Source organism: Crassostrea angulata, chromosome 5 (assembly GCF_025612915.1).
Source record: "Crassostrea angulata isolate pt1a10 chromosome 5, ASM2561291v2, whole genome shotgun sequence".
Classification (NCBI taxonomy): domain Eukaryota; kingdom Metazoa; phylum Mollusca; class Bivalvia; order Ostreida; family Ostreidae; genus Magallana; species Magallana angulata.
In genome coordinates, this window is record NC_069115.1 from 6,763,480 (window position 1) to 6,779,554 (window position 16,075).

At 35.6% G+C, this 16,075-nt stretch overlaps 1 protein-coding gene across 2 annotated transcripts; it reads right to left on the reverse strand.

Moving 5' to 3' along the window:
- Nucleotides 1–557: 557 nt before the first annotated feature.
- LOC128184843 (uncharacterized) lies at nucleotides 558–14,779 on the reverse strand. 2 transcript variants are annotated; one of them, XM_052854465.1, is made up of 3 exons: nucleotides 14,484–14,779; nucleotides 2,828–2,915; nucleotides 558–2,627 (listed from the first exon to the last, which is right to left on the reverse strand). In XM_052854465.1, the coding sequence occupies exon 3, from the start codon at nucleotides 2,375–2,377 to the stop codon at nucleotides 1,355–1,357; it is 1,023 nt and encodes a 340-aa protein (XP_052710425.1). In that variant the 5' UTR covers nucleotides 2,378–2,627; nucleotides 2,828–2,915; nucleotides 14,484–14,779; the 3' UTR covers nucleotides 558–1,354. The 2 variants fall into 2 exon arrangements, with proteins under 2 accessions (XP_052710425.1, XP_052710424.1); XM_052854464.1 differs by having other exon boundaries at nucleotides 558–2,915.
- Between the last annotated feature and the right edge of the window lie 1,296 nt (nucleotides 14,780–16,075).

Here is a 16,075-nt window from a genome sequence, read left to right on the forward strand (position 1 = left end):
AAAAAAGTTCAACAGTTGCTGCCTTGAATTTTGCAACATGCATTATATATTCAATCACCATTTCTTCAACGCGCAGCAAAGTAGTTCATGGAAATTCATGCGCATTGTATGTGTCTATAAAATGCATAAACTTGTTTTAATTATTAATAAGAAAACTAAAAAAGATAGACAATTCTCTCGAAACTAAAAAAAAGAAACAAACTGTCCTCAAAACGTGGCTCTTTGTGTAACTATTTAGGTATAGCGGAAGCTTTTACTTTGACGCTGTTTGGTTTTTTGTTTACTTTTGAAGTTGTGCTATTTATAGTAACATTAACGATTTGCCTGCCTACAGCCAGGACTCTGCTTTCAGCAGAGCCCGGCTAATAAACATGTACCAATAAGGTCTTTGTTGCTGCCATTATTGACCCCGAAAGAATCCAATCATTAAATATAACTCTTTTGTATCATTATATAACATTTAATTCAATGCACTGGATGGAAATGTAACGTCTTCATGCCATAAATGTGATTATAAAAATATGGAACTTCTTGAATATATTAAAAGTTTAAAACAATAAAGCAAAATATTTATTCAGCAAACATATAGAATACATCATGCACCAATAATAACAATAACCCTCTCGGCCATATCTAACCGATATGTTATAAACATATGGAAAAATATGTTTAACATTTTATAACGGTTTTTTAAATTCTTAATGTGTCTTATTCTTCGTAATATCATATAGTATCCGTCTCCTAACACAACGTTATCCATTCATATCGGGTATTCACATTTTATTTATCATCTTGTATTAGCTTGTTATTTGTATCTGCAGAAGTTATATGAATAGTTAGGCTTATTAAGTGAATTGAATTAATCTATATTATCTAGCGTTCCTGAATGACATTTATCTCTAGAGTTATGCTTCTTCACTGCATGGTTTATATAATTACGTTTCTAACGATTTGATGTGAAGTGTGTATGATCTGAAAATAAATGTGAATGGCAGAGCTTTTGGTACATGTACAAATAAAGCTGTTGTTTAATTAATTTTTAAATGAATAGATTTTAGTCGTTGTGTAAATTTATATATAGAACTTGGAGTACAGTATTCAAAATTATTTACCTTTGGTTGAATGGTGCGCAGCATTACACAATTCTTGTACACGATATTTTACATTGGACAATAATTGTTATACGTCAAGTAAATTAACTCGCAATAAGTTATATCATTCCGAAATATTTTGTTATATTAATGTTTAATTTCCATCAAATATTAGGATTTAAATATAGAATTTGTCTTCAAGTTCTTAAACTAAGATTGTATTAATGAATCTCTTATTTTGGCTTAATATCCTTTCAAAAACTTCAGTGAGAACTAAATCCATCAGAATAGGCCGAACTTGAATCACTAGTGGAATTCATTTGCCCTCCGTTGGGTGGTTCTAAAACATTTTCAAAGTGCATTGGACCCGAAATAATGCTATGGTCCGCCGTCAGGTCAATAGCGGGTCGTTCTAATTTAGTCACGTGAACAAAACAACATGGCGTAGAGATCTCGGTCTTTTTCGGTGCTTTGTATTTGCCTGCTTTCTTTTTCTCAGATTTTTGTCTTTTGTGTTTCGTTTTGCTAAGACTCATGAGTTCGTCGTCAGGGTTGGAGGTCAGTTTTTCAATAGTGGTGTTAAAGTCCGAGGCAGAGGCTGCATGGTCGAAACTCAGACCGGCCAGCCTTGTGTGGTCGGTGGATAAAGACATTGTATGAAAGTTCGGGTGCTCGGCTTTGTACGTGGACAGGTGGTCGATATCATCCTTCCACAAAAGAAAGCCTGTACCCTTTTCTGCTAGGACAATTTGTAACTTCCGTTTCCGATGATGATCCCCGGTATCCAAAACGAGGACGGGTATACCCGTCATTGCGAATTTCCACTGGTCTTGATTTCCTTTAACTTTCCCGAAATAGAGATTGGCAAGGCACTGACACACAAAGATCTCCGTCTTATGACTCCGATAAAACATGTCCACTTGAAGTAAATCCTCCTCTGTCACGCCCTCGGCAAAGTTACACACATTGAGTCCCGGTCTGCCGGGCCCGCTAGGCGTGGGCTCGGATATATCCAGGCGTTCCTTGCTGCCTGACAAATCTTTTCTGCCCTGTGGACCGAATTTATCCACGGCGTCGTATTTCTCCGAGATTCGGTTCATTCCTTGTTTAGCTTTGTTCGCTTTCTGTTGCATGTGGATAATATCCTCGGTGGTACAATAGGTACTTTCCGGACTGTCTTGGATCGTAAGGCCATCAAGAGGCGGGGGTAGAGGAGAATCAGGAGAGCCAGGCCCTTCACTCACGATGGGCGGAGGGGGCGGGGGGAGCTCCATCGACATGTCCATCTTTCCTAAACACTGTGAATATATCCTTAATATTGTGATCACAAAGTCAGCGAATATCCTGGTACACAATTAATGGAAGACGTATTGTTATCAAACTTGCACACGAACACCGGAACTAGTCTACATCAACACATCACTAACGAGTAACTCTGAAGGCGGAAACTGTGACGTTTTGCCGCATCCTTGATTCAAGATGACTGTGTCTGCTTTCTTAAGGCAACCCCATCACACGAGAGCAGTCGCTTATAATCTGTCTTGGACAAAAATATACTGTTGTTGTATTTGCACTTTTTTCTGTCGAAACGAAAATTGATTTTCAAGTACTACATGTATTTACATACTTCCCTCTTCCTAATACCGCAATAGATAATATTTTATAACTTTGCTGTCATTGTAGAATATATAATACGTATTGTCAGTGTATCCAATGTATATTTAGATAATATTTACGGAAGCTATGATGTCGTGATTACTGCGGAATTAATCTTCAACGAAACATTTCTCTTCACAGTGGCTGGTATGTACGCTGTAACCAAGTCTGAAATAAAGAAAAAAAGAATAATTTTATTTCACCCAGAATAACATCCATATTCTCTCATATCCTGAATCAATTAATTGTATACCATGTATTCTTATTTAATATTTTTTGTCAAATGTTTGATACTGTGTCATTTTCGCTAAACTTTGCCACAGTGTCTCAAACTTAGAAGTAATTCACCCAGACAAACCAGTGCGGAAGTTGTATCATCGTAGAGAGAAAAAAAGACAGGGTTTATACTGATATCATGTAATGTCTCAAATCGAGTTTACTGAAGTCCTATCCGAACACGACGAGAAACGTGAGATTGTATTGGATGATACTGTTAAAGCCAACCAATCGTATCAGTTTAAAAATTTAGTTTAACAAAAAACAGGTAATCAAATTCTTTCTAGAATGTTTGGATAGGTCATGCAATCAGACGGCTTCAGATTGTTATGACATTTACACAGATATGAACATCAACATCTTCTCTTTCCAAAATCAGTGTCATTTCATTTTAATCTGTCAACAATGGCCCACTCCCTTTACATAGTTTAACTGATTGTTACAAAAATTGTACCAAATTCACAATTTCTGTTTGACTCGTTATTTCATATATGAACAGCTTTTAAAAATTTCATTGGGATATGAACTTGGTTGATCACATGATAAAACCATGTGAACCCCCCCCCCCCCCCCCCCCCCAAAAAAAAAACCCCAATGTGTCGCATGCACACATACAAATACGGTTTAAGCTTCAATAAATCCATTGCTATGAAATTTTAATGGCGAAATAGTCAGATTATAAGGAAGTGATTTGATTCCACTTATCTTATAATTTCCTTATATGTTGTATGCTATACATAGATGTTAGGGTTTTCCCTTTGTGGAAAAATTATCCTCTTTTTGGCATTTATTCACTCTATACACTCTATATAAAAACAGCTGAACCAATTTCATTTTTTTTTTGCATTTTCCTCTAAACTCTCAAAGAATATGCATGGTACGCACTTTCCACGCTGTATGAAAACTGAATTGAGTGAATCCCCTTTTTAAAGGTCACAATCAACATATCATGGATAACCTAGTAAAATTAGAATACATGATAGAATATTAATGTCAGAGGACAAAACAGCTAACCGTTAAACAACAAAGGCTATTATTATACTTTCATGTTAAATACTGAAATCTGATTGGTTTAGACGCAGTTGGTAATTCGTTCTATTACCCTCAGCGTTAGCAACACACTTGGCAACGGGTAACAGAATTGTTACCTGCGCGTAAATTATGCGCGTACGGTTCGCCGTAGAATTCACTTCATTTCTATAATATTTGCATTTCCATTGTTCTTTCCCACTGTAAGCCCATACGGAGGAGCTGCAATTATTTCTCTATAATCGCAATTGCTATGTCAGTATACTATGACGTCATAAAGGTGTAACGTTATATATACTTTTCCATGACGTTATAGATTTAAACCACTATACGATACATCATGTGTTTTTCTCCAACTCGATTAAAATTGACGTATTTACATGTAATATTAAAACATGTTTTTGATAACATTTTAAAGGAATTACTGTTATAACATATCATTGATTCTGTTAACAAATCTATGTGAATTAAAAAGATACATTACAGTCTGAATGTTTACTTTTGATGTAATAGCTAAATGTCAAAGTCTAGGCTAATACAGGGTATTTGCGAGTGGTAAAATGCAAATATAAGTAATAAACAACGATTATTTAGTGAACATGGCGTTATGAATAGCAACTGCTCTGCTGGCATATTTTCCATGATGCGCTAGCGCGCATCATGGAATATGCCAACAGAGCAATTGCTATTCATAACGCCATGTTCACTAAATAACGTTGTTTATTTCTTAAATATATATATATATATATATATCTATATATATATATATATATATATATATATATATATATATATATATATATATATATATATATATATATATATATATACTTAGTTGATTTAATATATAGTATTCTCCCAAAAGATTGCGATCACGGGACATATAGGTAGTTGTTGCAAAGTGTGAACCATGATATTGACGTTATAGAGTTTGGTCACTCTGACTGATTGAGACAGCAGTGAACCATGATATTGACGTTATAGAGTTAGGTCTCTCTGACTGATTGAGACAGCAGTGAACCATGATATTGACGTTATAGAGTTTGGTCACTCTGACTGATTGAGACGGCAGTGACGTCAGACTATTGACGTTATAGAGTTTGGTCTCTCTGACTGATTGAGACAGCAGTGAACCATGATATTGACGTTATAGAGTTTGGTCACTTTGACTGATTGAGACAGCAGTGAACCATGATATTGACGTTATAGAGTTTGGTCACTTTGACTGATTGAGACAGCAGTGAACAATGATATTGACGTTATAGAGTTTGGTCTCTCTGACTGATTGAGACAGCAGTGAACCATGATATTGACGTTATAGAGTTTGGTCACTTTGACTGATTGAGACAGCAGTGAAACATGATATTGACGTTATAGAGTTAGGTCTCTCTGACTGATTGAGATAGCAGTGAACCATGATATTGACGTTATAGAGTTTGGTTTCTCTGACTGATTGAGACAGCAGTGAACAATGATATTGACGTTATAGAGTTTGGTCTCTCTGACTGATTGAGACAGCAGTGAACCATGATATTGACGTTATAGAGTTTGGTCACTCTGACTGATTGAGACAGCAGTGAACCATGATATTGACGTTATAGAGTTTGGTCTCTCTGACTGATTGAGACAGCAGTGAACCATGATATTGACGTTATAGAGTTTGGTCTCTCTGACTGATTGAGACAGCAGTGAACCATGATATTGACGTAATAGAGTTTGGTCACTTTGACTGATTGAGACAGCAGTGAACAATGATATTGACGTTATAGAGTTTGGTCTCTCTGACTGATTGAGACAGCAGTGAACCATGATATTGACGTTATAGAGTTTGGTCACTTTGACTGATTGAGACAGCAGTGAACCATGATATTGACGTTATAGAGTTTGGTCACTTTGACTGATTGAGACAGCAGTGAACAATGATATTGACGTTATAGAGTTTGGTCTCTCTGACTGATTGAGACAGCAGTGAACCATGATATTGACGTTATAGAGTTTGGTCACTTTGACTGATTGAGACAGCAGTGAACCATGATATTGACGTTATAGAGTTTGGTCTCTCTGACTGATTGAGACAGCAGTGAAACATGATATTGACGTTATAGAGTTTGGTCACTCTGACTGATTGAGACAGCAGTGAACCATGATATTGACGTTATAGAGTTTGGTCACTTTGACTGATTGAGACGGCAGTGACGTCAGACTATTGACGTTATAGAGTTTGGTCTCTCTGACTGATTTAGACGGCAGTGGCGTCAGACTATTGACGTTATAGAGTTTGGTCTCTCTGACTGATTGAGACGGCAGTGAACCATGATATTAACGTTATAGAGTTTGGTCACTCTGACTGATTGAGACGGCAGTGACGTCAGACTATTGACGTTATAGAGTTTGGTCACTCTGACTGATTGAGACGGCAGTGACGTCAGACTATTGACGCTATAGAGTTTGATCACTCTGACTGATTGAGACGGCAGTGACGTCAGACTATTGACGTTATAGAGTTTGGTCTCTCTGACTGATTGAGACAGCAGTGAACCATGATATTGACGTTATAGAGTTAGGTCTCTCTGACTGATTGAGATAGCAGTGAACCATGATATTGACGTTATAGAGTTTGGTTTCTCTGACTGATTGAGACAGCAGTGAACCATGATATTGATGTTATAGAGTTTGGTCACTCTGACTGATTGAGACGGCAGTGAAACATGATATTGACGTTATAGAGTTAGGTCTCTCTGACTGATTGAGACAGCAGTGAACCATGATATTGACGTTATAGAGTTTGGTCACTTTGACTGATTGAGACAGCAGTGAAACATGATATTGACGTTATAGAGTTAGGTCTCTCTGACTGATTGAGACAGCAGTGAACCATGATATTGACGTTATAGAGTTAGGTCTCTCTGACTGATTGAGACGGCAGTGACGTCAGACTATTGACGTTATAGAGTTTGGTTTCTCTGACTGATTGAGACAGCAGTGAACAATGATATTGACGTTATAGAGTTTGGTCACTTTGACTGATTGAGACAGCAGTGAAACATGATATTGACGTTATAGAGTTTGGTCACTCTGACTGATTGAGACAGCAGTGAAACATGATATTGACGTTATAGAGTTTGGTCACTCTGACTGATTGAGACGGCAGTGACGTCAGACTATTGACGCTATAGAGTTTGATCACTCTGACTGATTGAGACGGCAGTGACGTCAGACTATTGACGTTATAGAGTTTGGTCTCTCTGACTGATTGAGACAGCAGTGAACCATGATATTGACGTTATAGAGTTTGGTTTCTCTGACTGATTGAGACAGCAGTGAACCATGATATTGATGTTATAGAGTTTGGTCACTCTGACTGATTGAGACGGCAGTGAAACATGATATTGACGTTATAGAGTTAGGTCTCTCTGACTGATTGAGACAGCAGTGAACCATGATATTGACGTTATAGAGTTTGGTCACTTTGACTGATTGAGACAGCAGTGAAACATGATATTGACGTTATAGAGTTAGGTCTCTCTGACTGATTGAGACAGCAGTGAACCATGATATTGACGTTATAGAGTTTGGTCACTTTGACTGATTGAGACAGCAGTGAAACATGATATTGACGTTATAGAGTTTGGTCACTCTGACTGATTGAGACGGCAGTGAACCATGATATTGACGTTATAGAGTTTGGTCACTCTGACTGATTGAGACGGCAGTGACGTCAGACTATTGACGTTATAGAGTTAGGTTCCTCTGACTGATTGAGACGGCAGTGACGTCAGACTATTGACGTTATAGAGTTTGGTCACTCTGACTGATTGAGACGGCAGTGACGTCAGACTATTGACGTTATAGAGTTAGTTCCTCTGACTGATTGAGACGGCAGTGGCGTCAGACTATTGACGTTATAGAGTTTGGTCACTCTGACTGATTGAGACGGCAGTGACGTCAGACTATTGACGTTATAGAGTTAGGTCTCTCTGACTGATTGAGACGGCAGTGGCGTCAGACTATTGACGTTATAGAGTTTGGTCACTCTGACTGATTGAGACAGCAGGGGCGTCTGACATGAATCTTTACAGAGACAATATAATTTGTCAAGGTCACTATTTTATATTTGAAATATTTGGTCCCAAAAAAATCAGGACAATGAACAACCAGCAAGTGCAGTGCTGCCAAGCTGGATTTCTTACATATGATTTTTTCTTTTTTGTTGTGTAGTCGAATGGTGTTCAGAATAATGTTATCGACAATATCGGTACATTAATCATGTAATAGTCATGTGACTTATATACTTTACACGTGACTATGTTGTTTCTATCTATTTGCCAAGACACGATTTGTATCTCTGCTTGATGGATCGATATTGGTTCCTTATTAACACATGTCAGGAACAAATTGTAAAATATTTAATTCATTTGAGGAAATTCTTTAAATGCCTCCGACTCTGTACATGTACTTTATTAAATGTAAAAGCATGCACATCTGTGTTCACTTGTTGGTTAAATCATTTAAATCTATGCACTTCTGAGGAAACCATTATAAATATAACTCAATCAACTCCCAAAAAGCGATATCCAAGATGGCGTCATCCACTGTTATTTTTCCTTCGAGGTACCCATTTTTAACAATGTTTTTTTTCTACACAAGCCCAGTAATCTAACGTTCAAATACTTTTCAAAGTAACTGAATACTCAATTAGGCTTTTTTAGCCAATGAATGTATTCTCTGATACGAACATTATACTACTACACGTATATACAGTCAGAAGTAAACCAAAGTTTTATTAGAAAGTGTTCATCTGTCTGAATTGTGAATTAAGGAGCAGCTAGACGCAGTAGTGAGTCAAACAAGAGTGGGAAGTGCTAGTGGTTGTATAGAGGCTTTTCAGAAACACTTGGATGCTTCCGAATTCCGAGCCCGATTTATGAGCTTCTGCTAAGAAGTCATAATTATAATAAGGAGCGCATAATAATGCCACTAGTGTTTTTGTCGGATCATGTTTTGGATTTTAATTAGTTGCACTTGAAAATATTTCAGTTATCTTAACTTATAATTGCTCGGCAGTTAAACTGAAAACAATTTAGGTTAAACGCAGATGCACTATTTAACACATGTGAGTGGTACTTTTTAATAAAGGAAGAATTAAGTGTATCATTGTAACCTTATTGATATTTGTTAAGTTTTGGAGTGACTTTTTATCTTTTAATATATTTCTTGTTTCCAAACTTAACTTGCAATTTGAGGTCTAATCATTTAGTAACACTTGCCTTTCGTAACTCCATGAATAAACCTATATAATCATTATTAGTTACTTCATTGGATTGTAATATATTATAAGATTGTGACACGGCTGTAGATATAGACTGAAACTTTCAAGGACGTGTATATCAATTAAAAACTATCTTTCTATGGAGAGGGGGAGTCTGTGTTGTGTGCTCTCTCTCTCTCTCTCTCTCTCTCTCTCTCTCTCTCTCTCTCTCTCTCTCTCTCTCTCTCTCTCTCTCTCTGTATTATACAGCCCCATCAGTCCGGTTTTTTCCCACGGTTTAGTTTGAGTTGACGGCGATAAATGAAATGTATGTTATAAAAGTTAATAAACGAAGTTCGATGGTAGAGGCCATTTTATAGTATTTTTACAACTCCTTACAAAGAAGAGTTTGAATTGCGACTATACGTGATTTGGAATTATAATAACTAACCATATGCAAATGATTGATCGTGTCCGAATGTCAACTGTAAAACTGTAAATATTGAAGTACATGTAAATAGATTTAAAATAAGCTTGATGAGCTTGAAGATATATCCTGATATAGCTGTTTGTTTACAACAACAACACCCAATGAATGACTAAGCTCTTGAAATAAATGCTTAAACAAAAAAATATAAAGTGATATAGAAATCTCATGAACCTGCTGGTGTGTATCAAATCAACAGAACTACTGAGTTCAATGGTTACATCGTTTAAACATCCTCGCCCCAGCCATCGTCAAATTGTTAAAGAGTAGGAAGCACATGTTCATGCATCAGAGATGCATTGGTTTTACTTCTTATGTAACTGTTGGCATCAGATAGATTGTACCGCAATGTGTTCTGTGTTCACTCCTCTATCGATCAAATTAAGTTTGATGATGTATAGTTACGTTGAATCTCTGAATATCTTAAACTTTAACATAACACCCCCCCCCCCCCCCCCTTTCTCAATAAAATATGAATGTGGATATACAAGTTGTAGAGCTTATAACATCTTGAAGTCTGGAAGCCATGCAAAATTTTTATGAGTTATTTAATGGACATTGAGTACATGTATATTTCTACGCAGCCCCAACCACTCCACCCTTACCACCCACCACCCCCAACACGCACAATTTCGAAAAATAGATGACAATGAAACTATTCTACCTGTTTGTTTTGAATATCTTGAACCTATTGATATTGAGTATTTTAGATATCCTGCAGTGTTTTTTTGTTTTGTTTTAGTTTTTTGTTTGATTTTTTTAGGGGAGAGACTCTCGAAAACACCAACATTTGGCTACATACTTGTTGGAATAATATCGCTTTCCAGTATTAGACTATTTTTCATACACATGCACGTACATTAACACACATTTTCAACGTCTGAGAAGTCGCGATTGACACCCCCTGTCTCCTGGTGTAAGACAGCTAAATGCATACATTTAACGTTTTAAAACCGAGGGCCCGTTTGACAAAGATTCCCAAAGATGTTTCCTAAGATAAGGACTTTGACACGATTTGAGCTCAAAATTTTCAAAATTTATGTTTTCAATTTTTATGCCTAGAATTGTTAATATAGATGTTTTCAATGCTTTGAAAAAATTTGAAAGTCAAATATCAAGTTACAAGCGAATTACAGAGGTTAGAGTTCTTTGTTTTGTAAACAAAGCTCGTGTATGTTAATGTTTACATATTTGTTGTATTGGTATAAACTTCAGTCTAATGTTGCTGTTTGTTGTGATGCAATTATTTATGAACCCACTGAATCAGTCTATCTTGTTTCCACAAGTTATTTTGATAAAGAAATGGCAATTTCTTCACATTACAGTGTTTGTAAACAAGTATAAGACTCGAGCTTTGTTTACATAACAACGACTTCTTTCCTCTGTATCTCGCTTGTAACATGACTTCTAACACTAAAGCTTTGGTGAATCATTCAAAATACAAAAGTAATCTATTTTATACAAAGAAATCAAAAATAAAATTTTCATCTGAAATCGTGTCCAGGTCCCTTTAATTAATATATGCATAAGTTATAACTTAGAAAGTTCCTAAGAATTGTCATAGCTGTTTCACAAAATTTTCTTAGCGTAAGACACCAGTCGCTTTCATAACATATTGTTGATACACAGACAGGTAGGAGAACATGTATAATTAAAGATAGGTATAAAGATAGCTGCAGATCGGTAACTCAACGGGAAAATTCGGGTTGTAAAAGGTTAATTGTACGTGGAGTTGTCGAATTTGAATCAAAGAAATGGATATTACATGTAGCTAGCATTATTTGACGAGATACTAGCCATCATTTTATCATTTTAACTACCACTGAATCATACTTACATGTATGTGCCTAAATTTTATTTTGCAAAATCATGACAGCAGACAGATAGTATTCATTTCTAAAATATGGAAAAAGGATAACGCACGTGCAGCCACGTTCATAACCATACACTCATCTAATTCGAATAAAAGTGAAAACGTTTGCACCATGCAGCCAGTTTATATTTTTTACACTCTGTAGCTAGATCATCATGATAAATAGTTTTAATGGGAAGACGATTACACAGCCAATGCGTCAAATTTCTGCCATTATTCAGTGCCAGGGAACAAGCACTTTGAAATTCATATTAAAACATGTTCACGATAGAAAAGAAGCGATTGCTACGTGCAATTTGACTTGCGGACTCAGTATTCTCAATATTACGTTTTGAATTTCACCAAAGCTTTTAATGCAGAATGTGAAATAACCCCCCCCCCCCCCCCAAGTCTTAGCTTGGGAGTAGAGAGGAGTGGTTCTCTTACAGATTTGAATTGCAGAAAAACGATGCCTTTTCTTCTCGCGTTCAATTTACCATTGGTCATTGGTTCAGAATGTACATTGAAAGATGAATCTTTCAATAGCCGATCGATTTTCCTAAATCTGTCGTTTAAATTTTTTTTTTGAAATTATTCAAGGTATAACAGCCAAGATTTGAGAGAGAGAGAGAGAGAGAGAGAGAGAGAGAGAGAGAGAGAGATTTTCTGTCTTACCTGTATAGCGGTATTGAAGACACATATTTATTGTTTGTAGACCTATAATGAACTTGATTACTTCAATTAAAGCTTTTATTTTCATAATTCCATTTGTCAGCAAATAGAAAGAAAATAAAACTGTTTTATTACTACTCGGCTATAAAAAAATGTATGATTCCTTCCTATGCATTTTATTGCGCCGAAGAAGCAGGACCACGACGTCCTAAAGGCGATGGCCCAAACTTACACTTACCCGCCACCATGTTATTAAGGTGGGTGAATGGTAAAAACAAATCAACAATCAGATTCACGATGATTTTAGGCCATAAAGAAAAGAAAAATTCCTTATATTTTACATTAAATTTTTGAATATTTTCTACAAGTAGAGCTCTCCTTGTAAAGGAGATTCTTAGGGTGGCTGGATAGTCAAAATATTAACCATCAAATTACCTTTATTTGAAATGAAATTTTAAGCCATAAAATAGTGTAGAGTAAAGAAATATCACTTAAATTTAGGTTAACATTTGTAAAATTTTCCTACACAAAGCTCTCCTTGTCAAAGGAGATTCATAAAGTCTAAACATGTTCACAACACCCATAAGGCGTGTTACCGTTATGTTCACAGACAATGATGGGAGGAAAGTAAGAAGTCTTGATATTGTGAATATATACATGAGATTCCTTCAAGAACACGTGTGTAAACACTTTGTTTACATACACGTGTCTGTTAGAAAGCAGGGCATTCCACTGATTTTTTCCCCTCGTGATTGCATCTTATGAATATTTGTGTATTTCATGGTTTAAAACCCGTCGAAGTGATAATGGATAAAATATGCTAATTGAGAAAAACGAGCCATTAAATTTTTTCATGCGTTCAATTTAATCTTATAAATACCCAAAATGTCGTCAACGCGGGTACATGCAGATATTCACATGTTCTCCGGCTCGGAACAATTTTGCAATTTGGAACAATTTGGGTATTTCCGTTTTTGTTTTTCTAAAATTTAGAAATTCTTACTTTCATTTTAATTTCTTTTCTCTCGATTTCCATTTTTTTTTTTAAATAATTAACCGTATTAGCTTGACCTTAATGACGAAAGCTACTTTGATTACACACACAGAGAGAGAGAGAGAGAGAGAGAGAGAGAGAGAGAGAGAGAGAGAGAGAGAGAGAGATGGGGGTGTATATCCGTTAGCAAGTTTTAAGTGGTATAATTTAGAAAATACCGCATGACAAAGCCCGTGGAACTCTTATCATTAGGAAGTAGACTTCCTTTTGTAAGGAGCACTCTGGTTCGCCATTAATTGTGACTTTTTATTGAGAATGGTAGCAACTTAAAAATGCCACCGTTATGATAAGAGAGAAAGGGCAAAGAGAAAACCCTGGCATATCTGGATTATCTAGATTATCATATCCATGTCACACGCTGTAGCGGCACAATGTAAACAAGTATAATAATGTCATATCAATGCTGGAATCAGCAACGATATAAAAAAGCCCATGTTATCAGGCCTGCCGATGGGATATAAAATAGTTTTTGAGTTGAGTGAAAGCATAGAACATACTGAAATAATTATAGATTTAACATACGATGATTGCTGCGTGTGTGACTAATATTAAACTAACACACTTTTTCTCTGAGGGCTTTCGTTTTATACGAAGAAGTAGTATACAATTACAAACACTGTATATTATATATGTATTTGTTCTATTTCGCAGGCTGTATAGGTGTACCTCTATGGCGTAGTATAATGACAAAACAGATTCAGTGTATATATTTAGACAGCATCTCTCTCTCTCTCTCTCTCTCTCTCTCTCTCTCTCACACACACACACACACATACAGACAATATACACCGGTCCCAATATGTACTGCTGACCCCTGTTACATTACGTTGTTGTTGTACGATTCCCCCAAGTATTAGATTTTGACGAAGGTCTCGCTCAGGGAAGATTGTTTATGAATACCGGGATATCCCCGTTTACCCCAACATTAACATAAAGAGAAAAAAATGTTTTTATAACTATCCAGCGAAAGCTAATCAATAATTAAAAACCTACCTATTTCTCCATATTGAAGAGAAGACACAACCTATTGATTTCTATACATAATACAAAACCATTACCAGACCCGAATGATTTTCATTTTCTATAAATCGTTTCAAAGAGTAAAAGAGGCAACTTACCTTGAGTTAAATTCAAATTTTAAACATCCTGTTCATTGAAATTTTCCGCTACAACTGATTCATGTGATTCACATGTAAACAAGTGTTGAATTTTACAGGTAAAAAAAGAGATATGTGTTGTTTACAATGGGTATTACTCAACGATATAAAAAGGCCCTTTCACCCCCAGATAGCTGCAGTGTGCAGTCACAGATATATACACCACGCTTGTACGCACAATTATGAATGTTCTATGCAGAAAGAGGCTTGTTGTTGCTTTAAGGACTCACATCCGAGCTAAGAGGAGAGTGAATCATACACATTTTGTACAAAGTTTCGTCTGCAAGATCAATAAGGGTTCTGCCATCACCAAACGACAATCACCTTCGAATGCGGGGGCGGATCAAAAGGAAGTAGTCGGCATGCACCGCAATGATTAATCGGACTAATGAATAATGCATGCATGAAACAGTCGTTAGATATGCATGGTTTATACAGAGAGGAAAAACAACGAACAATGAAATGTTTTAAATCTGAATAACAGTTTCAAACTCAAAATTGAATATTTATCGATACACATTGATATTGTAGAGAATTATGCAAATGATAATTCGCATTCCATTAATCATATTGTTTATACAATGAAAGGTAAATGTTTTACTGCAAGGTTCGATAACTCGTTTATTTTCACGCCAAGGCGACAGATAAGAGGCTTACATAATAATTAAAAATATATACATTCTCTCTCATGCATGATACAATGATTATGTAGAGGTTATATTTTATTATGATAAAAATATATAACGTCATAAGTGTCCTGAAGAGGAAATAAGAAAATGTTCAAATTTTAAGGCTGAAATGTTTGACTCTTTTCTTTACTTAATAATCGTAGCTGATCTGTTGGTAAATTTGCTAACAACCAAGTTTCCTTATTTTTTTATTTTTTTATTCATTTATTTATTTTTTTGAAAAACGGATGTAAGACTAACAAAGAAAAACAAACAAGAAAGAGGAAGAAAGTGTATTGTTATTTTTAGCATTACGTAACACAGACTGTCACATGTTATAACTCTCGCCCTTTCAATATGTATGTTTTATAGTTTCAGGTTTCACTTCTAAATCTTTATAAAAACCAAGTCAAATATATTTTTTATATAAATTATTTCTTATATTAACGGGAGTCACATGTTAAACTTCGTACAATGTTACTCCCTATTTCTGTAGGAAAAATTAGAAGAATTGTTCCCTTGTGGATCAAATGTTTATGTATTTGACTTTAAATGCACACCAAGAATTCTGAGGAAGCCAAAAATCAGAAATGATTAGAAATGTTTATTTCTCGTCCAATATCAAACATTAAATAATGCATATAATGGTATAGATAGATGGACACAAACGTATGTACCATTTAGGTGCATAATTACACTGTCTTGACGTACATGTAGTATCTGTAGTGATGCATGCATGCATTTCGATATAAATAACTTTTTTTCAAAACGTCCTATCTATATTTCTGTCTGTGAATCAACTAATCTATAACTTGTAATCCATTAAGTAAACAAATTTATTATATAGTTTCTTTTGAATGTAATAATTTTAACCTGTTCTGTGTG